General features: G+C 38.8%; 1 protein-coding gene and 1 pseudogene across 1 annotated transcript; one reads left to right on the top strand and one right to left on the bottom strand.

The window, feature by feature from the left end:
- The first annotated feature begins 299 nt into the window (after positions 1-299).
- anpeplb (alanyl (membrane) aminopeptidase-like b) lies at positions 300-21,821 on the top strand. Its single transcript, XM_052097666.1, has 21 exons — positions 300-601; positions 837-1,449; positions 2,179-2,318; positions 2,669-2,808; positions 3,249-3,369; positions 4,296-4,450; positions 4,601-4,708; positions 4,906-5,049; positions 5,152-5,217; positions 14,677-14,742; positions 14,839-14,972; positions 17,562-17,647; positions 17,822-17,955; positions 18,171-18,226; positions 18,345-18,492; positions 18,583-18,671; positions 18,745-18,849; positions 18,960-19,127; positions 19,218-19,358; positions 20,805-20,886; positions 21,066-21,821. The coding sequence occupies exons 2-21, from the start codon at positions 857-859 to the stop codon at positions 21,210-21,212; spliced, it is 2,823 nt and encodes a 940-aa protein (XP_051953626.1). The 5' UTR covers positions 300-601; positions 837-856; the 3' UTR covers positions 21,213-21,821.
- On the bottom strand, positions 21,537-24,246 carry LOC127623020 (arpin-like; annotated as a pseudogene).
- Between the last annotated feature and the right edge of the window lie 496 nt (positions 24,247-24,742).

Genomic DNA, 24,742 nt, shown 5'->3' with positions numbered 1-24,742 from the left:
CCTCATTTGTATGCTGCTTTGGATAAAAACATCTGTTAAATGAATGAATATAAAAATGCTAAATCTTATTTAGCCAGTATTTCTGATGCTGTGACACTCAGTGTTTGTATTTTTGTACCTCTTGATTGTTGTTTTATAAAAATAGACATATACTGGTCAGAACAGCATGGATTTTTTTCTGTTAAGAAGTTTTGAATGTTCACTTAAAGGAGGAGAATGTGGGGGTGGGGGAGCATTCCAAAAAATTACGTGCCAGAATCCCCTCCTCTATTTTTCATTCGAAGACATATACTGATTTAATAGTACAAGCATCACAGAAACCCATCAATGAGTTTGTTTTTTAATGAGTCATCAAAGAACTTTGGAAATGTTTCTGGGAATCAAACTGCTGTCACCCCTTCCAAGGTCCCAAACAGCTGGATTTCACATCCTGGTCTGAGGGTCTCTGGCAGAACGTAGGATGGACTCAAGAGGATCAACATGGAAATACTCCCTTTGATTCCAGCGATTAAGTGAATGTACTTTTAAACTGCACATCTCTTTTCTCAGCAACAAAGCTCTCTTGTGTGTTTTTTTACCCCCAGGCTGGACAACTGATATTGTAAGTGATTCCAGATGTGGGGGACAGAGCAATGGGACACAGTTCACCTCAAATACCATAATATTAGTTTGTTTCTGCCTCATCAGCGCTAGTTAATGTGTAATCTTGAGATGAGGTATTAGGTGTGGCAGTAGTGCTTTGCGCCTTTAGCAATGTATAAATTGTTAAGGTCTGTGAGAATGTACAGAGTCTAAAAAGGCATAGCAAGATCTTTTTTCTCGCTTCATTCTTTGAGGTTTCTCAGGAGGATCAGACATGGCCAAAGGATTGCTGATCTCCAAAACCCTGGCTGCTGCCACTGCCATCCTTACAGTCTCTTCTGTTTGTGGTTTGGTGTTGATGCTTGTGATATACCAAATTCAAATTGGAAAAAATGCTCCAGTGCCTCCACCAAGTCCAGTTCCTTCAACAGCAATTCCATCAGGACCTCCACCATCTCTCAGACTTCCTGACAATTTGATTCCAGAGAGCTACAACGTCTTTCTCCAGCCTTACTTTTATGTAGAGGTGCTTAACAATACAGAACAATCCTTCGTTTTCAAGGGAAATTCAACTGTGAGGTTGAAGTGCATGAAAAAGTCCAAGAGCATCTTCCTTCATGTTCGGTACCTCAATGTGACAGATGTTGAAGTGACAAATTCTGATTCGAATGAGAAAATATCAGTGATGAGATATGAAGTACATTACAATGAAAGTAATTTCCTGGAGATTCAACTCAATGATGTGCTATTAAATGGGACCTACTATGATCTGTTCACTGCATTTGTCGGCGAACATCTTGATGATTTGTCTGGGTTTTATCTGAGCCAGTACAAAGTGAGGGGAAAAGAAGAAGAGGATGAAGAGAGGTAAAGAAGAAAGTATTCAGTACTCTATGATATCAGGGACACTATTTGAAAGCACTTTACAATAAGGATGTTTTACGTTAACACAGTAGTTGCATGCATCTAACAATAAATTGTACTTTCTCAGCATTCATAAGTCTTGGTTACTTTAATATCTACATATAATAGATTTGTTTTGCATCACAAGTCAATGCATTATGATTTAAAATGAACGAATAATAATCAATAGTATATTTTAAAATGACCATTAACTAAGATAAATTCATGCTTTATGAACTGGTATATTTATGGATGTGCTCTTCATGTGTTTTTATATTTTGTTACTATTTTAGAGCACTTTATTTCCAATGTTGCTTTTCAAATATGTTTTAGGGTTTTTAAAAAAGCAATTTATTTAGCCGCCAAATATGCATTTGTAAATATATAAGTCTAAGAGAGACATGTTATTCATTGACACGTACTTGCTCCCGCGAACACTTCTAACCTTTCTCTTCACAATGTTTACTGTGGGCTATCTCTTGTTTGGGAAAAAGTTCATGTTCATTCTTGATTAGTATTTATTGTCTGAAGCCTCCTGTGGTTTTTGTTGCTCATTTTATTGTACATCCCAAAGAAGCCACCCCTGCCATGTACAGAACATTTGCTGTTGTTTCTCCACACATTGTCATGACAAAATAGTTTAATGTTTGTTTAAATATATTTTTCCTGTATTTTTTTAAATACCACAAACAGATTCCTTGCCGCCAGCCAGATGCAACCCACAGATGCCAGGAAAGTATTTCCTTGCTTTGACGAGCCAGCTCTGAAAGCTGTGTTTAATATTACCATTATCCACAGACTTAACACTATTGCCCTGTCTAACAGCTTAGCAGGTTAGGATCATTAATAGTTGTTTTTAGACTTAAAAAAGTAAAACCTTTGCAGTACTGATAATGATGATATAACACATTTCATGTGTAGATATTTAATCATCCTGTCTCTGATACAAGCTACAATAAAAGTCACAACTACAAATAGTAGGTCAACAAATGTACAACAATGTTGAAAATGCTGTTTTTAAGTGCTTTGTTTAACTGCAGTTGGATAATTTTTTTTTGCATTGGACTGCAAATTGTTAAGAAATGTTAACTTAAAAAAAAAAAGACAAACTTCAGATAGAATCAAGGCACATAAACATGTATTTCTGTTCAGTGCATATTTTCTGTTTTTGCTTTATCGTCAGATTCAAAGTTTGGGACAATAGATGGAGAAAAATGGGTTATTTCCACATTTGAGCCGACCCCTGTCATGTCAACCTATCTATTGGCTTTCTCTGTATCTGATTTTGAGTTTAAAATGATAACTTCGGGGACAAAAATATCAGTATGTTCCTTTAATTTTTTACTTTACCTGTCGGTATCCCAAAATTACAATTCTGTTATAATTTACTTACCCACCTGTTGCTCCAACCCTGACTTTCTGTCTTCTGTGGAACACTAAAGGAGATGTAGTGATGCAGAATGTTAACCTCAATCTCCATTTACTAATTGCATAGGGTAAAAAGCATCCACATTCTTTCAAATTTACCCATGGAAGAAAGGAAGTCATATGTTTGGAACAATATGAGCATGAGTAAATTACAGATTTTTTTTTTTTTTTTTTTTTTGGTGAATTATCCCTGATGATGCTAAAGTTCTTATTTACTCACTTTTTTATTTACTTGAAATTTTTTTACATAACATATTATTTAAGTTTTTGAGTTTGAGTTAAATAAAGGTGTGTATCCAAAGTCATTCTCATCTTCTCTTTTATGTGTCTACAAGACATATGCTCGACCTGATGCTATTGATGCTGGCCATGCTGACTATGCAACAGAAATAGCAGGGTTGATTCTAGACCACTATGAGAAAACATTTGGATTGAGATACCCATTGGAAAAACTAGGTAAGGAAAAGGAAAAACACAAATAAAGTCAAAGAAAATATTTTTATTCCACTCAATATTTGAGTGGACGTGTTGATTCCTGTGGATTACATCATGTATGGACAAAGCTTACCACCTATTAAGACTGACCAATCTTAGATGAGAACATACTGTAATTAAGCTCACACAGACAGGTACAGGCTGCATCTGAAATCAAAGGCAGCTGCCTTGCTCTCTTCTCAGTTAACGGCTTATACAACAGTGTTTTTCTAGGGTGGCTGTGGCTCAGTTGGTAGAGCAGGTTAGCCACTAATTGCAGGTTTGTTGGTTCGAATCCTGGCCCACACGATGCCACATGTTGAAGTGTCCTTGGGCAAGACACTGAACCCCAAGTTGCTCCCAATGGCAGGCTAGTGCCTTGCATGGTGTATGAATGGGTGAATGTGTCACAGTGTAAAGCGCATTGAATACTGTTAAGGTAAAAAAGGTGCTATATAAGTGCAGACCAATTACCATTTATGAATGTACCTTCTCAGAACATTTTGAGAGGCACCTTCGTATTTAGCCTCTGAAGGCAGCATTTTTCAGGTTTTGGATACAGCCATAGTCAAATTAAACAGAGATCACTACCATTCCACTGAAAGGAAATAAAACCCAAAATGAAGAGAGCTCACTCTAATGTTGTTCCAAACCTGTATGGTTTTGAGTTTTTCTATGGAACACAAAAGGAGATGTAAGGCCCAATGTTAGCCTCAGTTACCATTTACTTTCATTGTATGGCCAAAATATGCAATAAAAGTGAATGGTGATTCCACGGACAAGAGAAAATCATATAGGTTTGGAACAACATGATGGTGAGTAAATCATGAAAGAATTTTCAAGTTTAGCTACTACCACTTTAAGATGTAAGACATGTAGGATCATGACCAGAATCTGTTGTATTGCAGATCAGATTGCTTTGCCAGACTTCAGTGAAGGAGCAATGGAAAACTGGGGTTTAATTGCATATCGGGAGGCAGGCCTGCTGTATGACAAAGATACGTCATCTAACTTTGATAAAGAATGGGTGGCTACTGTGATTGCTCATGAATTAGCACATCAGGTAAACTTATTCATATGTTATTAATATATTAATTATTATAATCAATAATATTTATTAGTATGTATATATTAAAGACATATGTTACTGTATGTGATGTTTGTGTATTATGTCTAAATTGTCTTTAAATGTATTCCCTTTGCTAAATTTCAGTGGTTTGGAAACCTTGTCACAATGAGCTGGTGGAATGACCTGTGGCTGAATGAAGGATTTGCAACATATATTTCGTACTTAGGTGTAGAAGCTGCTGGCTGGGATTTAGTATGTCTTTGTTTATTTTTTAGCCCATTGATTTTAGCAATGCACCTAGGTTAACTAACTGTTTTTTATATATAGTTTATAATAACTTTCATCTGTCTTGGTGCAATAACAATAATTCAAACAACCTCAAAACATCTGAGTCTGGAGTATAAATTCCAAATAAATCCTCATGTTCTGTTATTCACTTATGTTTTCAGAAAGATCTAATTGTTCTCAGAGAGATCCAGACAGCCTTTGAAGTGGATTCCATGAACACCTCTCATCCTCTCAGCTTGCATGAAAGCAATATTGAAACTTACTCTGACATCATTGAACATTTTGATGACATCACCTACAGCAAGGTTCGCATGACTTCTCAGTTTATCTTTTTGACAGCCAGTGCTATTAAGAAGCTTTAAATACAAAATGTTCCTGCATGATTATGTGCTCTGTATTTCCTCTAGGGTGCTGCTGTGTTGAGAATGCTGTCTACATTAATGGGAGAGGAAGATTTTATGAGAGGAATCAAGGTAAGGCAAAATGAAATGAATCAAACATTAATACAGTATGTAAGTGTGTGTGTGTGTGTGTGTGTGCGCGCGTGCGTGCGTGCGTGCGTGTGGCGGTTAGCGCGCTGCGCTACAAACCTGGCGACCTGAGTTCGATTTCCGCTCATGGCCAACACCAGTGAGAATTATCTGAACCGGTCCCGGGCCTCCCCTAGGTCGACTCAGCCTAAAAAATGAGTACCTGGTGGGGTGTGTAAACATCGCCACTGGGGAGACAAAGGTGGACGGGCGTGGTGCTGGCCACCCACCCCCTTGTGTACTGTTCCGGCCTTCATAGGTGCTCGCTAACAGAACTTTCCCTTACAGTCTGTTAAGGCTAAATGGGGGATCTTTGTTTATCTTTGTTTGTGTATCAGAATCAGAATGAGCTTTATTGCCAAGTGTTCTCGCATACACAAGGAACGTTTTTTTTTTTTTTTTTGTGATAGGAGAAACAGGTGCGCAGAACATTACAGTGAGACACAGAATATAGAACAAGGAGTATAAACAGACATACAAATAATAGGAAATATAACATAGAATGGCATATGTGCATGTGCAAGTGGTAATGTATGTGCAAAGTAGGGGTATGTACAGTTCCCCGTCTGTCGCTCTCTTCGACGTTGTGTCGAAGAAGCGACACTAGGGGTCTCTCTTGAGAGCCTTTTGCATCTCTGATCAGTGAGAAAAGGCCAATGAGAAATTGGCAGACAGAATTTGCCCCGCCTCCGGACATACAGGTATAAAGGAAGGGAAATGCGTCTGTTTCATTCAGAAATTTTCTTCGGAGCCGTCTAGTTGTGTATGCAGTGAGCTGCGAGTCACACACTGTTCCTCCCATCTCTGAGGGCGATTGCTGTTGGATCTACGGCGCATATCAGCGGCTTTCTCCTTCTCTGCATGGCAGTGCAGCTTTGCCCCTGGGTATTTTGACAGTGCAGTAAAAGATTACATTTTCATTAAAAGAGTATTTTCTCTAAAAGAGCAATACACAGCAGCGTTTGACTCATCTTTATAAAGATGCCCTTCCGCCCCTGTGTAGTACCTGGATGCGGTAGAGTGCTCTCCGCTCCTTACGGCCACAGGCGCTGTCTCGTGTGTCTGGGCAGCGATCACACCGAGGCAGCGTTTGTGGATGGCTCATGTTCTCATTGCGAGAACATAACCATGGCAACGTTGCGGTCGCGGCTTTCCTTCCTCAGAAGGAACGGCACTCCAGCCACCCCCTGCGTCGCTCCTTCTTCCGGGATTGAGGACGCCCCAGCTGGCGATGGAGGCGATTTGGGTAAGGCAGCGGACGCGGTTTCGCCGGGTACGTCCCCACGTTGACTTCCGTCCGGGCTCGAGGTAACAGAATCTCACGGCCAGCCTGCCTATCCTCTTGAGCCCCCCGACCCGGATGAGCTTGCCGCTGCATCGGAAAGTGGTCCGGCATCTGACGCGTATGACTCGACTGGGCTGCCGCCCAGATGTCCAATCCGCTCTCACTACAGCTGGTCTCCCGCTAATTCAGGGCAAACACGTCTTGATCCGATCAGACAGCACCACCACGGTAGCGTACATAAATCGCCAAGGTGGCGTTCGCTCCCATCAGATGTCACAGCTCGCCCGTCGTCTCCTCCTTTGGAGCCAGCAGTGACTCAAGTTGCTACATGCCACTCACATCCCGGGCAACCTTGATGTAGTAGCGGACACGCTATCACGACAACGCTTGCCCAGTAGAGAGTGGAGGCTTCACCCCCAGTTGGTCCAGCTGATTTGGGAATGGTTCGGCAAGGCCCAGGTAGACCTGTTCACCTCCCGAGAAACCTCCCACTGCCCGCTCTGGTATGCCCGAACGGAGGCTCCCCTCGGGGCAGACACGCTGGCAAGGTCAGGGAGGACGGGGAACATGTCATTCTAGTGGCTCCCTATTGGCCCACTCAGACTTGGTTCTCAGATCTCGTACTCCTCGCGACAGCCCCTCCCTGGCAAATCCACATGTGACCTAAAAGCCTATGTGATGTATTTCATCACTCTTTACCTCCCCCAGTCTGGGCAGGTGTGGTCTCCGCAAGGTCTTTCACCCCTGAAAGAATAGGAAAACTGGGAAAGATCGCCTTCCCTGATGCGTATGATAGCGTTAAGATGGCCCCAGCTGCTTTAACTCTATGTGAGAAACATAGAGAGAGAAAAGGCGTGGCTGGCGTGGCCTGCTCCCATGCTTGGCACATCGCCTTGTTCCCCCCTGTCGCGGGTAAAGAACCAGAAGGCTTTGACAATTTTATGGGGTGTTGGGGAAGGTTACGTGCAGCCTGGCACAGCTGGTCACTTTGGCACGTAAAATACCTGCCCGCTCCTGTGTCAGCAGTACACGTACACAGCTCAGCTCATGGTGTGATTTAAATTGGACCTCTAGTGTCGCTAGTGATGTAACCTCCATTCCCTGATGGAGGGAACGAGACATTGTGTCCTCCCGGCCACGTCGCTGAACTGAGCCACTGTTGCGGTCGAACCTCATTGTCGACTCCTCAGAAAAATCCTGAATGAAACAGACGCATTTCCCTCTCTTTATACCTGTATGTCCGGGGGCGGGACATGCAAATTCTGTCTGCTAATTTCTCATTGGCCTTTTCTCATAGAGCAGAGATGCAAAAGGCTCTCAAGAGAGACCCCTAGTGTTGCTTCTTCGACTCGTTCCCTCCATCAGGCAATGGAGGTTACATCCGTAACCTAGACGTTATTGAATTAAATATATTGTGGATTTACATATGTACATGAGATATTTATTTACATTATTGCACTATGGGGGAGTCCTGAGGCAGTTTAATTGTTCATGTGGACAATGGCCTGTGAGTAGAAATTGTTCTTGAAATGTTTAGAAATGTTTCCTCACTCTGGATACAAACAGGTCTTGAAGGGTGGGCAGGGGGGCACCAATAATCCTCTCAGCAATCCTGACTGTCCGTTGTAATTTCCATCTGTCTGATTTGGTGGCTGAACCAGACAGTTATTGATGTGCACAGGATAGACTCACTGACTGCTGAGTACAACTGTCAGCAGCTCTTGTGGCAGATTGAACTTCCTCAGCTGGCGAAGGAAGTACAACCTTTGCTGAGCCTTCTTCACAATGGAGTCTATGTGGGTGTCCCACTTCATGTCCTGAGAGTTGGTAGAGCCCAGGAACCTGAATGACTAATATATATATATATATATATATATATATATATATATACAGTGAGGAAAATAAGTATTTGAACACCCTGCTATTTTGCAAGTTCTCCCACTTAGAAATCATGGAGGGGTCTGAAATTGTCATCGTGAGGTGCATGCCCACTGTGAGAGACATAATCTAAAAAAAAATCCAGAAATCACAATGTATGATTTTTTAACTATTTATTTGTATGATACAGCTGCAAATAAGTATTTGAACACCTGAGAAAATCAATGTTAATATTTGGTACAGTAGCCTTTGTTTGCAATTACAGAGGTCAAACGTTTCCTGTAGTTTTTCACCAGGTTTGCACACACTGCAGGAGGGATTTTGGCCCACTCCTCCACACAGATCTTCTCTAGATCAGTCAGGTTTCTGGGCTGTCGCTGAGAAACACGGAGTTTGAGCTCCCTCCAAAGATTCTCTATTGGGTTTAGGTCTGGAGACTGGCCACGCCAGAACCTTGATATGCTTCTTACAGAGCCACTCCTTGGTTATCCTGGCTGTGTGCTTCGGGTCATTGTCATGTTGGAAGACCCAGCCTCGACCCATCTTCAATGCTCTAACTGAGGGAAGGAGATTGTTCCCCAAAATCTCGCAATACATGGCCCCGGTCATCCTCTCCTTAATACAGTGCAGTCGCCCTGTCCCATGTGCAGAAAAACACCCCCAAAGCATGATGCTACCACCCCCATGCTTCACAGTAGGGATGGTGTTCTTGGGATGGTACTCATCATTCTTCTTCCTCCAAACACGGTTAGTGGAATTATGACCAAAAAGTTCTATTTTGGTCTCATCTGACCACATGACTTTCTCCCATGACTCCTCTGGATCATCCAAATGGTCATTGGCAAACTTAAGACGGGCCTTGACATGTGCTGGTTTAAGCAGGGGAACCTTCCGTGCCATGCATGATTTCAAACGATGACGTCTTAGTGTATTACCAACAGTAACCTTGGAAACGGTGGTCCCAGCTCTTTTCAGGTCATTGACCAGCTCCTCCCGTGTAGTTCTGGGCTGATTTCTCACCTTTCTTAGGATCATTGAGACCCCACGAGGTGAGATCTTGCATGGAGCCCCAGTCCGAGGGAGATTGACAGTCATGTTTAGCTTCTTCCATTTTCTAATGATTGCTCCAACAGTGGACCTTTTTTCACCAAGCTGCTTGGCAATTTCCCGTAGCCCTTTCCAGCCTTGTGGAGGTGTACAATTTTGTCTCTAGTGTCTTTGGACAGCTCTTTGGTCTTGGCCATGTTAGTAGTTGGATTCTTACTGATTGTATGGGGTGGACAGGTGTCTTTATGCAGCTAACGACCTCAAACAGGTGCATCTAATTTAGGATAATAAATGGAGTGGAGGTGGACATTTTAAAGGCAGACTAACAGGTCTTTGAGGGTCAGAATTCTAGCTGATAGACAGGTGTTCAAATACTTATTTGCAGCTGTATCATACAAATAAATAGTTAAAAATTCATACATTGTGATTTCTGGATTTTTTTTTAGATTATGTCTCTCACAGTGGACATGCACCTACGATGACAATTTCAGACCCCTCCATGATTTCCAAGTGGGAGAACTTGCAAAATAGCAGGGTGTTCAAATACTTATTTTCCTCACTGTATATATATATATATATATATATATATATATATATAGTGGGGGATGTGCGTTCACTGTCCTTTTATGCATATAGCAGCGCCGTTTTGTGGTCCGTTTCATGGCCGACCCACCGGCCCGCTCGGTTCTATCGATGGCCATTCCAAACCTGATTGGCCCCAAAGTGCGTCAGCCCACCTGGAAAATGCCCAGTATACCAGATTACCAGTCCAGCCCTGAATACAGTATACAGTGTCACTGTACAATAAGGTCGTAAACAGTAACATTATTTAAAACTATAGTTAACATGAACTAACAATAACAACTGAACTAACAATACATTTACTTTTAATCCATTATGATTGAAAGGAATAGATCACCCATAAAATAAAATGATGTCATCATTTACTCACCCTAATATTGTTCCAAGCCCATATGACATGATTTCTTATGTAGAGCACAAAATAATTTTTTAATATCCCAGTCCCTCTTTATAATACAAGTACAATGTCAGATTAAATTGTCACTGTCCACTGCCATTGTATTGAAAAGAGGGGCAAGTATATTCAAAATATGTACTTATTTTTCAACAGAAAAAGTAACATGGGTTTGGAATAACATGAGGGTAAATGATAACTTAAGCATTTAAATTTTTGGTGAAACTATCCCATTAAAATGAATTACCAATGAACAATAAATATAGTGATAGATGACAACAAATCAGGTCAACCAAGGGCATAGCAGCACTCTTTAAAAAGATCATTTTTGTCCCCTGCACTTTTCCAAGCTAAACCCATACTGAGTACAAATGTTGGATTTGCATACAATATTCTTTGTGTTTTGTTACTTTGGGCTGATTGAGCGACCATCCAGCCAATCACAGGTGAGTTTCAGAAGCCGAAACAACCCTTACGTAATAGACAGTCACCCCGGATTTCCACCAACTGCGGAACGGCTGCGGATCGGCTCCGCTGCGTGTCGGATTCGTGCTCTGCCGTCCTTCAATACCTACCAGATACGGATTTGTTGCGGAACGGCTGCGGCCATGACTGACAGCTGAAGTCACGAGGACACACGATATCTCGCGAATTTACGTATGATCGCGCGATATAACAGGATGTAGTTTCTATAAACAGAACTACAAAACCAGCAACAGTTTGTTTCCATCCAGAGGAGTATAGGGGAAACATCTATTTGCTGACCTGCTGATCTCCCTTTTTTGTGGAGATTATTGTGATTCTACCATGGGTAAGTACAATATTTATAATTGATCAACTTATAAAATGCTAAATGTTTATTTTGGGTTCCTGTTTGAATGTATTGGGAAAGTAGTAGGTTGTGTAAAAAGTTAACTATTGTTCTTGTTGGAAAAGGAAAAAGTATATAAAACAAAATTTTTTTGGTTTAAATTGTACTTATGAGTGACAATAATGTTTTGGTTTTGTTTCTGTGCTCGACTTCCTGCGGCGCTCTCCGGCATCTGGCAAAAATAGAAACTCTGCGTATCTTCTCCGGAGGGCTGCGGTCGCCGGAGCTGGGACGGAGTCGGAACGCAGCCGTTCCGCAGTCAGTGAAAATGCACACATTGACTTTAATGGAAACCTATTGACTCCGCCGCCGTTCCTGAGCGGATCCGCAGCCGTTCCGCAGTTGGTGGAAATCCGGGGTCAGTCAGTCTAATCAACGCAGCTCCGTTCATTTCTACAAAGTTGCTTTCAAAATTGCTAATTTATCCATGTTTTATCAGCATTGATGTTGATCTAAATTAATAATCTAGAGATAAGGAACATAAAAATTTGAGTTATTATTCGGCATATCATTCTGTGATTGGCAGCATTACTTGAAATGGACAGCAGAAGAAAAAAAACAATGGACAATCCTTCTTTTAAGTACACTGTGACAGGGCGGAGGGCGGGGTCGGGTCGTGATTATACACATCCGGTCAGGCTAATTAAGCCTCTGACCCCGGATTTCCACCAATTGCGGAAGGGCTGCGGATCCGCTCAGGAACGGCGGCGGAGTCAATAGGTTTCCATTAGGGTTGTTTTATATACTTTTTCCTTTTCCAACAAGAACAATAGTTAACTTTTTACACAACCTACTACTTTCCCAATACATTCAAACATGTCCGCAACAAATCCGTATATGGTAGGTATTGAAGGATGGCAGAGCACGGATCCGACACGCAGCGGAGCCGATCCGCAGCCGTTCCGCAGTTTGTGGAAATCCGGGGTGAGAGGGATAAAGGCCGACTGCAGAAGGTGGCGCGAGAGAGAGAGATCGTTTATGGGCAGCTGAACGCGTGTGTATGTTTGTGTCTTTTGGTTTATTTCTTCATTAAATTATTATTTATATGGTCAAGCTGGTTCTTGCCTCCTCCTTTCCCTAAATCCCTTATCATACACATTGTAAGTGGAGTTTATATCAGTGCATGAGTCTTCATTAAGTTATGCTTTTTACATTGTGTTTGAGGTAATAGGTGATTGGTTGTTTTTGCCAATTAAAGCAGATTACTAGATCTGTGTTAAATATTTAAAGCTATTAATATAAAAGATAGATCTGCTGAGAACACTTAGGTATTTTACTGAAGTGAATAGATATGTAGACATGCTTTTTTATGCATGAAAACCTACAGACACTATTTAAACTCCTAATTATTATAAAACTATTATTGTTGTCTTTTGATAAAAGTCATGCTCAGCAGCTCAAAAACTGTAAGGAAATTATAGATTTGCTTTGTTCTTATAATGTTTAAAGCCTCTACTAAAGTCTATTTGTAGGTCTGTAGACATTTACATTTTAAAGGTGTTAGGAATCATACATGGGCAGACGAGGAGTGAGGATCTAAGTGCAGTTCTTTAATGAGGAAACAAACGGTGAACAGGATAACTAAAAAATAACTAAACAATACAAGGAACAAAAAAAACATCCACGAGGGGATAACAAAACATAAACATAAAAAACATCCACGGAGAGCACGGGCATGAGAAACATTGAAGACAACCACAACATTCAACAACTGACAATGAAAGAAAAAACAACAGGGCTTAAATACACAGGGATGATGATGATTGAATTAACCACAGGTGAGAACAATGACAAAGTGCTGGCAGTGATGAGGGCCGGGAATCATGGGAATTGTAGTTCAAGACAATAGACACGAGAAACACGGGGCAGACAACCAGGGATCGTAACAAAAGGTTTAAAATGTTCTTTTCATCACTGATTCAGTGACTAACTAATTTTACACAAGACACTCATTTGTCACCCTTTCATTGTTATTTTATTTATTATTATTTTATTATTATTTGCAACATCTATTTGCCAAAATAACAGCTCTGAGTCTTCTCCTATAATGCCTAATGAGATTGGAGAACACCTGGCAAGGGATCTGAGACCATTCTTCCATACAGAATCTGTACAGATCCTTCAAAATCTGAGGTCTATGTTGGTGGACTCTCCTCTTCAGTCCACTCCACAGGTTTTCAATGAGGTTCTGTTCAGGGGACTGGATTGGCCATGGCAGATCCATGATTTTTCAGTGAACCATTTTTTGTATTGATTTTGATGTCTGTTTTGGATCATTGTCCTGCTGGAAAATCTAACCAGGGCCCATTGTCAGCTTTCTAGCAGAGGCAGCCAGGTATAGATTGTTTTGATAGAGTCTGTGATACCATGTATCCGAACAAGATGTCCAGGACCTCTGGTAGAAAAACCCCACAACATTAAAGATCTACCACCATGTTTAACCGTGGGCACTGGGTACTTCATCTGCACCAAACCAGTCTCTGGTGTTTGCTGCCAAAAATCTCTATTTTTGTTTTATCTGACCATAGAACCCAGTCACGTTTGAAGATCCAGCAGTGTCTGGCAAACTGAAGATGCTTGAGTTTGTTGTTGGATGAAAGCAGAGGCTTTTATTTCTTGAAACCCTCACAAACAACTTGTGGTGATGTAGGTGATTTTGACTTTCGTACCCATAGACCCAACTAATTTCTGCAATTCAGATTCCAGCTGTGATCCTTGGAGATTCTTTGGCCACTTGAAACATCCTCCTCACCATGCATGGAGACAATATAGACACACGTCCTTTCCAGTCCGATTCTTAAGATCTTCAGTTGAGTGGAACTTGTTCATTATTGCCCTGATGGTGGAAATGGGCATTTTCAATGATTTTCTTATAGCCACTTCCCATTTTGTGAAGCTCAACAACATTTTGCAGCACATACAACTATATTCTTTAGTCTTAACCATTGTGATGGATTAAGGGAATTTGGCCTGTGTGTTACCTCATATTTATACCTCTGTGAAACAGGAAGTTATGGCTGAACAATTTCATGTTCCTAGTCACCCAGGTGCACAAAAAAATTTAAAATATGAATGGGAATATAATTCAGATATATTTAATAAAACAATTTCTAGGGGTGCCAATAATTTTGGCCAATGTGTTTTGTAGAAAAATATTTATTTAATAATGTGATATGTCTCAATTGTTTTACTTCAAATAAATGAATTTTCTGAATGAAAGATCAAAAGGATAAACATATTTACCAAGGTTGTCAATATGTTTGGCCACAACTGTATGATGATGAGAGGATTTTGAGGAATGGTCAGGATTCTGACTTTCTGATGGCTAAATGTTTATATTTTTAGAATTATCTCTACAAGTTCCAGTACATGAACACGAAGTACACAGACCTTTGGAAATGTTTGCAAGAGGTAAATCAAGAACCTATGTATTCTGCTTCATTTTTCATTTGAGATAAGTTGAAATGTCACGAGAGGATGTTAACAAATATTTTCCACACTGATTAGGTGACGACCAAAAATGTGGCAGGCTTCATGGGCACATGGATTGAGCAGGTGGGGTATCCAGTTATCACCATTATTACAGAGACTGGGGAGATCTCCCAAGAACAGTTTTTACTAAAGCAAACACAGGGCCATGGGTGAGTTCCAAGAAGAAAATGACACTATTTTCCCAGCAAGCTATTAGCCACAGTGAAAGAAATCAATGACTCCTACTGCTCTCATTACTTGGTCAACATCTGACATTGAGGAGGGAGAGATTATATATCTTGTTCACCCTCAAACTTCAGACCTCCTGTGGCATTAGAATTTAGTATTTAATTAAGAATGAATTATACAATGTATTTATTGCCATTTTATGCAACAATTTACTATTGTAATAGGCTTGTTAAAGAGAATCATGACTATTTGTAATGTTACACACTGCTGTGGGCCTAAACGTCAAATTTTAAATAACTTATTTTATGTAATTTAATGCACTAGTGTCACTTCCTCATGTCCCAAGAGCTGCATCATAATCATCTTTGACAAAAATAAGTGCAATATATACAGTGTATCTGGAAAGTATTCACAGCGCTTCACTTTTTCCACATTTTGTTATGTTACAGCCTTATTCCAAAATGTATTAAATTCATTATTTTCCTCAAAATTGTACAAACAATACCCCATAATGACAACGTGAAAGAAGTTTGTTTGAAATCTTTGCAAATTTATTAAAAATTCACAGCCTTAGCTCAATACTTTGTTGAAGCACATTTGGCACCAATTACAGCCTCAAGTCTTTTTGTGTATGATGCTACAAGCTCGGCACACCTATTTTTGGGCAGTTTTTCCCATTCTTCTTTGCAGGACCTCTCAAGCTCCATCAGGTTGGATGGGGAGTGTCGGTGCACAGCCATTTTCAGATCTCTCCAGAGATGTTCAATAGGGTTCAAGTCTGGGCTCTGGCTGAGCCACTCAAGGACATTCACAGAGTTGTCCCATAGCCACTCCTTTGTTATCTTGGCTGTGTGCTTAGGGTCGTTGTCCTGTTGGAAGATGAACCTTCGCCCCAGTCTGAGGTCCTGAGTGCTCGTGAGCAGGTTTTCATCAAGGATGTCTCTGTACATTGCTGCATTCATCTTTCCCTCGATCCTGACTTGTCTCTCAGTTCCTGCCGCTGAAAAACATCCCCACAACATGATGCTGCCACCACCATGCTTCACTGTAGGGATGGTATTGGCCAGGTGTTGAGCGGTGCCTGGTTTCCTCCAGACATGACGCTTGCCATTCAGGCCAAAGAGTTCAATCTTTGTTTCATCAGACCAGAGAATTTTGTTTCTCGTGGTCTGAGAGTCCTTAAGGTGCCTTTTGGAAAACTCCAGGCGGGCTGTCATGTGCCTTTTATTAAGGAGTGAGTTCCGTCTGGCCACTCTACCATACAGGCCTGATTGGTGGAGTGCTGCAGAGATGGTCGTTCTTCTGGAAGGTTCTCTTCTCTCCACAGAGAAAAGCTGGAGCTCCGTCAGAGTGACCATCGGGTTCTTGGTCACCTCCCTGACTAAGGCCCTTCTCCACCAATCACTCAGTTTGGCCAGGCGGCCAGCTCTAGGAGAGTCCTTGTGGTTCCAAACCTCTTCCATTTATGGATGATGGAGGCCATTGTGCTCATTGGGACCTTCAATGCTGCAGACATTTTTCTGTACCCTTCCCCAGATCTGTGCCTCGATACAATCCTGTCTCGGAGGTCTACAGATAATTCCTTGGACTTCATGGCTTGGTTTGTGCTCTGACATGCACTGTTAACTATGGGACCTTATTTAGACAGGTGTGTGTCTTTCCAAATCATGTCCAATCAACTGAATTTACCAGAGGTGGACTCCAAACAAGTTGTAAAAACATCTCAAGGATGATCAGTGGAAACAGGATGCACCTGAGCTCAATTGTGTGTGTCATGACAAAGGCTGTGAATACTTATGAATATGTGATTTTTTTTCCAGTTTTTTTATTTGTAATAAATTTGCAAAGATTTCAAACAAACTTCTTTCACGTTGTCATTATGGGGTATTGTTTGAAGCGTGAAAAGTGAAGCGCTGTGAATGCTTTCCGGATGCACTGTATATATATATATATATATATATATATATATATATATATATATATATATATTATATAAATTATATATATATAATTTTTAAGATTATATATAATAGACAATTAAACACTTATTGTGTGTGTATATATATATATATATATATATATATATATATATATATATATATATATATTTATATATATATATATATATATATATATATATATATATATATACAATTAAGTGTTTAATTCAATGTATTGTTATTTTGGTAAATGTTTAATTTTAATTTTATATATATATATATATATATATATATATATATATATATATATATATATATATATATATGGATAATTGGCTAAATTGATCAAATAATAAAAACCCTGTTTGACCTGTATGATTTAAAAAAATCTTTAACATGTTCCTTTAATGATAAAACATAAAGATACCTATAAAAGTATTCATTTTTCACAAGTTTCAAAGCTGAAGTCACTGAATTGTAGGAATGACCCATTTATATTTACCTAATGAATGTTTCTAATGTTTTGCACTTGTTGCATTTTGTTGTGCGATTAGCAGGTTTTTCTTAGATAAACTCGTTTTCTAATTACTAGCACAAAAATATGTTTTGTAATGTTTATTTTTAAAACAGTACTGCATGGCAGGTTCCAGTCAGATCTGTTAAATCTGATGATCTTGAGAAAGTGGATGGGTATATATTGAGAGTAAATGGTCCAGGTAAGGAACAGATAATCTTAAAAGGTTTAAACCTTGTTTTATGTAAATCTATAAGAGTGATGAAATGAAATCAAAAGATACCTACCAAAAAAACTAACAAACAAATAAAAACCAACAATCTGTAATTGTTGTTTATTGTGAGTAACCCTTCTGCGTATCTACATTCTTTCATAGTTCAAAAGCCAGAATATCAAATTACTGATGAAAAATGGCTTCTGGCCAACATAAACTGCACTGGCTTTTTCCGTGTGAACTATGATGAAAAAAACTGGAACAGACTTCTTAGGCAACTCGAAAGTGCTTATCATGTATGTATTTACACGATGGAAGAAAATCCATTTTAATCAGGTTGTATTGTTTGAGTGTTTTAACTTTGGATCCATAATTAATTTATTCAAAGAAGAATTTGGAACATATTACAGTTTTCACAGTGCTTCATTTTACACTAAAGGGACTAAAAATTATTTTAAAGAGAGAAAGGATTTTAAATATCTATACAATGTTGAATTTGACCTATTTTTAGGTCATTCCACTCATCAACCGAGGACAGCTCATCGATGATGCTTTTAATCTGGCAAGGTACATTTTTTCATTCAGCTAGCATGGTAGAGGAAACACTGCTCACTGTTAGTAAGTGCACTTTGTGGTTTTTTTTTTGTTACTGTAGATTGTAACTGATTATTACATTTTTTCTAAGGGCTGATCGCCTCAACATCACTATTGCACTAAGCCTAACCAAGTTCCTGCTAAATGATACTGAGTATATTCCATGGGAGTCTGCAATAAAAAACCTGGACTATTTAATTCTTATGTTCGATCGTTCTGAGGTCTATGGTCCAATGACGGTAAGTGATGTGTACGTGAGGAAACGTGTTTCATCATATGGTAAAACACAGGGAAATAATGCCTACTCACTATTTACTGTAAAATTCTAGAAATACCTACGCAAGCAAGTCGCACCATTATACAAGTATTTTAAGAACAACACAGATAATGGAAGCATTCCTGAGCGCCACACTGACCAGTAAGCATCATTTTGATTCTCCTATCTTTTCTATATTTTGTTGGACATCTAACATCTTCGATTGTTTTCTCAGGTATAACCAAGTAAATGCCATTTCAATGGCCTGCAGCAATGGCCATTTCGAATGCATCACAATGGCTACAAAACTGTTCCATGATTATAAAAATGGCACAAATCGGTAAGTCGTGTCTTTCAGATGAAACAGAGCGATGGTAAATTACAGTTCGAAAATACATTTCTATACTGGATGCAACTTACCGTGTGGCATTGGCATATTTTTACATTTAGGATTCATCCAAATTTAAGGGCATCCATATATTGCAGTGCAATAGCTGCAGGTGATGAAGATGATTGGGAATTTGCTTGGGAAGAGTTTCAAAGGGCCACAGTTGCTTCGGAGAAAGACAAATTGAGATATGCCCTGTCATGTACCAAAGAAATCTGGCTACTAAACAGGTCAGAGCAGAGATGTGAGTCTTTTACCTCTCAGTGTCCACTATGTTTATGTCAAACCCATTTTTTTTTTTAACATTTACAATACCACAGATACCTTCAGTACACTCTTGACCCTGCAAAGATAAGAAAGATGGATCTCATCTCTACCATAAACTACATTGCCAAAAATGTCGCCGGACAGCCTCTTGCCTGGGATTTTGTTCGTGGTCAGTGGTCCTACATAACAGAAGAGTAAGTTAAAATTGCAATAATAACGAATGAAGCATACACAGTTACAGTAAATAAAACTGGATAGCAAAAATAATAATAAAAATAATGATGTAAGTGTGTTCTTTCACTTGAAATAAATTAGAATCATAGAATTACATTTCTATACCAAATTTTTTTCAAAGTGATTTTTACATGGCTCGTTGTACGGAATGCGACAGTTGGTGAAATGAACAGTAGAGGCTCTACACCAACTACTTTTATTCCCTTTCACACAAATCACGAATAAAATGGCAGATTATGTTCATAAACACTTTTTCCCACGTTTCTCACACAATGCTATCTTATGACATCTAAACGCTTCTACTATAATGCATGACTTGTATAGCAAAGCAATAAATTTAATGTTTACATTACACAATCAACTACATTTACCAGCTTGTTTGCATGTGCTGATGTTTGAGTCCTTAAAGGTGCACTAAGTTACTTTTGTCTTTGTGTCATCTTGTACTTACACTGACACCTAGTGGCTTGGATGCAGCATCGTTTAAAATCATTAGTTTTCAGTTTCAGATGCCATTTTATTCAATGAGTAAAAGTGCCAAATAACAGGACAGTTACTGAGATTTAGTGAGTAGTATTCGGCTGGTCATGTGATTCTAACATTATCATTTAGAATAAAAACAGCTTTATAAGATTACTTATATAACTGGATTCTTAATTTTAATGTGAGTGGTCATGATTTCCTATATATATTGCAAATTAATTAATTACCATTAATGTCTTTAGGATTTAAACTGTTTTAATGAGGAAAAAACAACTGAGTGCACCTATAAGAGTACGCAAGTCAACACGTGATCATTCAGTGTCACAGAAGCACCAGAATATGACAAGGTTGCTTCACCAATTGCATTCTTCATGTCACATTTGCTTTTTATGACACTATCTGTTAGGTTTAAAGTTTAGGGTTCTAAGGTAGGTTCTATTGATCTACTTTAAAACTCAATAGACCATTTACCTTAAAAAACTCTTTGGTTTGGAAGAAAACGTGCTTGCTTTCATTGCCACACAGTATATATTTCACCATGATAAAGTCTTTTTCATTAAATCAGGATCATTATTTTATTCCTTTCTAAGTTGGCAGACAACCAAGTTTGTCACTGGCATATCCCCTACACAAATTTCAAACAATAAGGCCTATTTGTAAACATCCCAGTCCCAAAATATTTAAAACTTGGGCTTTTGCATAAGGCATGGGAATTGCCACACCATAACTATGCAAGTTACAACACTCAAGTACATAACAGTATCAAAGATCAGCAGCAATGTTGAGTCCAAAAGCTGTCTGTCGGCTAATAGAAAATTTTAGTCCTAATTGTCACACAGATTTGATCTCAGATGCCAGGACATCATAATTATACACCCCTCTATACTCCTATAACTCACAAACAATCATCTCTTTTTTGACAGTTATGGAGCTGGTCTTATATCCTTAGGCAGTCTGATAGATGGCGTGACAAAGAGATTCTCAACAGGTTTTGAACTTAAACAGGTGCCTTTGTCCACTCCTTCACTTCTTTATTTCATGCTATCATTCAAGTAGAGGAATGTTCAAATGTAATAGTTGATATCTGAACGATTGAGATTCAGCTGGCCCATGTTTAGCCTCAAACTGTATTGACATGTATCCACCAATGATCTTACACAAACTTTCAAAATGTATCTACACAGCTAAGACAGATACAGCAGGAGCAGGAAGAGGATGATCAGGAGTTTGCAAATAGAGCTTTGGAGCAGGTCATTGAAAGGACAGAGGCCAATATTAAGTGGGTGACTGAAAACAAGCAGGCTGTTTTGGACTGGTTCAGCGAGAGCTGAAGGATCATTGAGTTCCTGTAGGTCTGCAGAATCAAGAAAATACACAGTGGAGCCAGTACAATAAAAAACAGATGTAAAGGCATTCCACAATGATGGCACAACACTCCTGTGGCTCAGTGATGGCTTTTAACAAAAGAGGACTTTCACTGGAAAATTATTTATGTTATAGAGTAGTTAAAATTAGCTTCTGTGAATATCAGAGAAAAGGTCATAATGAAGTTGTTTAGTCCTTTCAGACAGCTTAATTTATTGCTTTTCATTTGATTTAACTTTGTTTAGGCTTTTATTACTTACTCAGTATTGTTTACGGTGATAAAACCACATTTAGGACTGCACATAAAAAAGCCATTAAGCAAGCACAAAGAGCAGAATGATCTTAAATTATATACAGCTGTAAGTTTGTATTCTTTTTTTAGAAAATATATATAAATGATTATACAAGCAAGTATTTTGAAATATTACTTTTTTAATAAAATCATAGTCATAATTTTGTTGATCACAGTGATATTGATGATATTGAAAACTGTTTGGCAAAGCTTGTGATGAGTGCTTCCATGATACTTAAGCAAATATTTTTTATCATCAAACATTTTAGGCTTTAAATAAAGTTCAGTCTGTTTACATAATTATCATTTGGTATTTTTACTCATACAATTGCACCATGAATAAGTCTGAGATATTATGATACTGTAAAACAATATTTATAACAATACAATACAATATAAAAAAATACAAAGTTTTCAATAACTATGTTTAATCATCTTAAATGCTGTTGATACATATAACTACAAGTCCTTCATTTAAATTACATGAATTGCTATTATTAGTACTATACATTTTTAATGTGATGCATATGAATAATAACAGTGAGGTCTTGCATCTTGATGTGAAAAAACTTGGTGGAAAGATTGATGAAGGCACTGTGATAGCCACTCTCAAGGGTTCCATTAAGTCATCCTGAAAACAAAGATCCCACACAACATAGCACAGATGTTACCATTTTGCACAATGGTAGTGCATCCAATAAATGCTATATTGGGTCGTTACATTTTTAACAAAGGAAGGAATCTTACCCATTCGTCATCATCTGCTCCCTCTGGTCTACACTCTTCCCTCCACTCTCCCGATCTGCTTTGTTTGCCAATATTTTGTTTGTCCAAGATGCTCCTGCATTCTCATCCCTGGCAAAGTTGCACATTGTCACTGTACCAACATCCAGTTTGGCAAAGAAAACTAGGCAAACACAAACAGACAGAACAGCATATATAGCCACCTTAATGGCTAGACAAGTCTACAACACCAACAATAATTTTAGTTTTCTGGATACAGTACTCACAAATAAAGGGCCTATCTCCTTTAGATTAAGACACATTTCTTGGCCTGTCTCAAGCTCTGTTCTGTCCATCCCTGCCTCTGTGATCCAGAATGCAAAGGTCTGATTAGGGCAATGTTTTGCCAACACTTAAAGCAGATTGTCCTTATTCATGATGTGTCTCAGTTGGCGCTCTTCGAGAAAATCTGTTTCACCCTTTGCCTCCACTTCTGCGAGGTTGAGATACACACAAAATTATACTTTAAGGAATGTATCAATCCTCTTCTAATTAGCCACAACTTAAGCTTTGAGACTTACTCTATAATTATATACATGGCTAAATATTTTACCATGAAGACAGAAAAAAATCCAAAAATGCATTAAGCAATAGAGAAAAGTGGGAAAAGGAATGATATTCATGCTGTTTTGAAACATGATGTATCATGTAATGTCCCCATGAATATACAACTTTGTCACAAAACAAGCTGTTTATTCAGCAAATAATATTCTGCTGCCATGCACAAGTAAGATATTTTGAAATATTTAGGAGCTCATTCCAGCTTTTATTACTGTGTGGTAAAACGGAAAGCTGTAGAAACAGCTTGAAGCAAAGAAACAGACAAAAACTAAAAACAACTTGGCTTATTAAACCTTTCTACAACCTGATCAAATTAATGGTTACAAAATGAATACTCACTGAAGGATGACTTGAGATAAATTGTGTTGGTTGACCTTCCTGGTTTCACTGAAATTTGGTTAAATCTAATTTCCTTTCTAATAAAATTTTCTGTGATGGATTCAGCTGAGTTTCATGTACAAAATATTGTAGCACTCCTGCAATCAACACAAATACAGAATTTAAGTAGATTTGTCATTGACAAATAAGGTTGTCTGAGATGATAAGTAAAAGGTATTCAAATACTTTCCTTGCCCCTTGAATACATAAGACTTAATCATCATCAAAAATTTTTTAAAAATAAATAAATAAATAAATAGGTACAAATATTTTATTTGCAAGCAAGCAAACAAGCAACTTTATTTATATAGCACATTTTTAAACAACAGACGTTGCCCCAAAGTGCTTTACAGAATAATAACATGAAAATCATACAACAAAAAACAGACATACATTATTCAGAAGCTAAAGAAAATAAATACGTTTTTAAATAAGACTTAAAAGTTGTAATCGATGGAGCTGATCTCACATGGAATGGGAGACTATTCCAAAGTTTGGGACCTACCACGGAAAAAGCACGATCTCCTTTTGATTTTAAATTACAACGAGGTACCTTTAAAAGTCGTTGATCGGAGGACCTGAGAACTCTAAAAGGAGAGTAAGGAACTATAAGATCTCTGATGTACTGCGGGGCAAGGCCTGACAATGCCTTGTAAACAAACAAGAGAATTTTAAAATCAATCCTAAATTTGACCGGAAGCCAATGTAGGGATTGCAGTACCGGAGTAATATGTTCTCTCTTCGCACCCCGTTAAAAGCCTTGCCGCTGCATTCTGCACTAACTGTAGGCGGACAAGCAGAGTCTGGGGGAGACCGATATATAAAGAATTGCAGTAGTCAAGCTTAGATGTAATAAAAGAATGAACTACAATTTCTAAATCCTCACTAGATAAAAAATGCTTTACTTTAGCAATTGATCTCAGGTTAAAAAAGCTTCCTTTGACAACAGCACCAATCTGTTTCTTAAAGTTAAGTGATGAGTCCATGATTACCCCTAAACTCTTTACATGATTCTCAGTCTTTAGGGATAAAGATCCCAAATGATCAGGAAAGCAAGATAAGACAGGAGAGCCTACAATCAAAACCTCAGTTTTACTCTCATTCATTTGGAGAGTTTAATGTCACTGTAACATTCCTGTACTTTGTCCAACGAACAGGTGTTATCTAGCCTCACAGGAAAATAAAATTGGAGATCGTCTGCATAGCAATGATATGAAATGCTATACTTTCGAAAAACACTGCTTAAAGGAAGCATGTAGAGCGAAAACAGCAACGGTCCCAAAATCGACCCCTAAGGGACACCACAAACTAAAGGGGCCAATGTGGAAGAGAAGTCTCCCAGATTCACAGCAACTGTCCTGCCTTTTAAATATGAAGCAAACCACTGAAGAGCTATATCCTGGACACCAACCCAACACTCCAGACGACTGAGAAGAATTTCATGATCTATTGTATCGAAGGCAGCGCTCAGATCCAATAAAA

Source organism: Xyrauchen texanus, chromosome 29, assembly GCF_025860055.1.
Source record: "Xyrauchen texanus isolate HMW12.3.18 chromosome 29, RBS_HiC_50CHRs, whole genome shotgun sequence".
Lineage (NCBI taxonomy): Eukaryota > Metazoa > Chordata > Actinopteri > Cypriniformes > Catostomidae > Xyrauchen > Xyrauchen texanus.
This window is presented reverse-complemented; position numbering and strand designations above follow the sequence as displayed.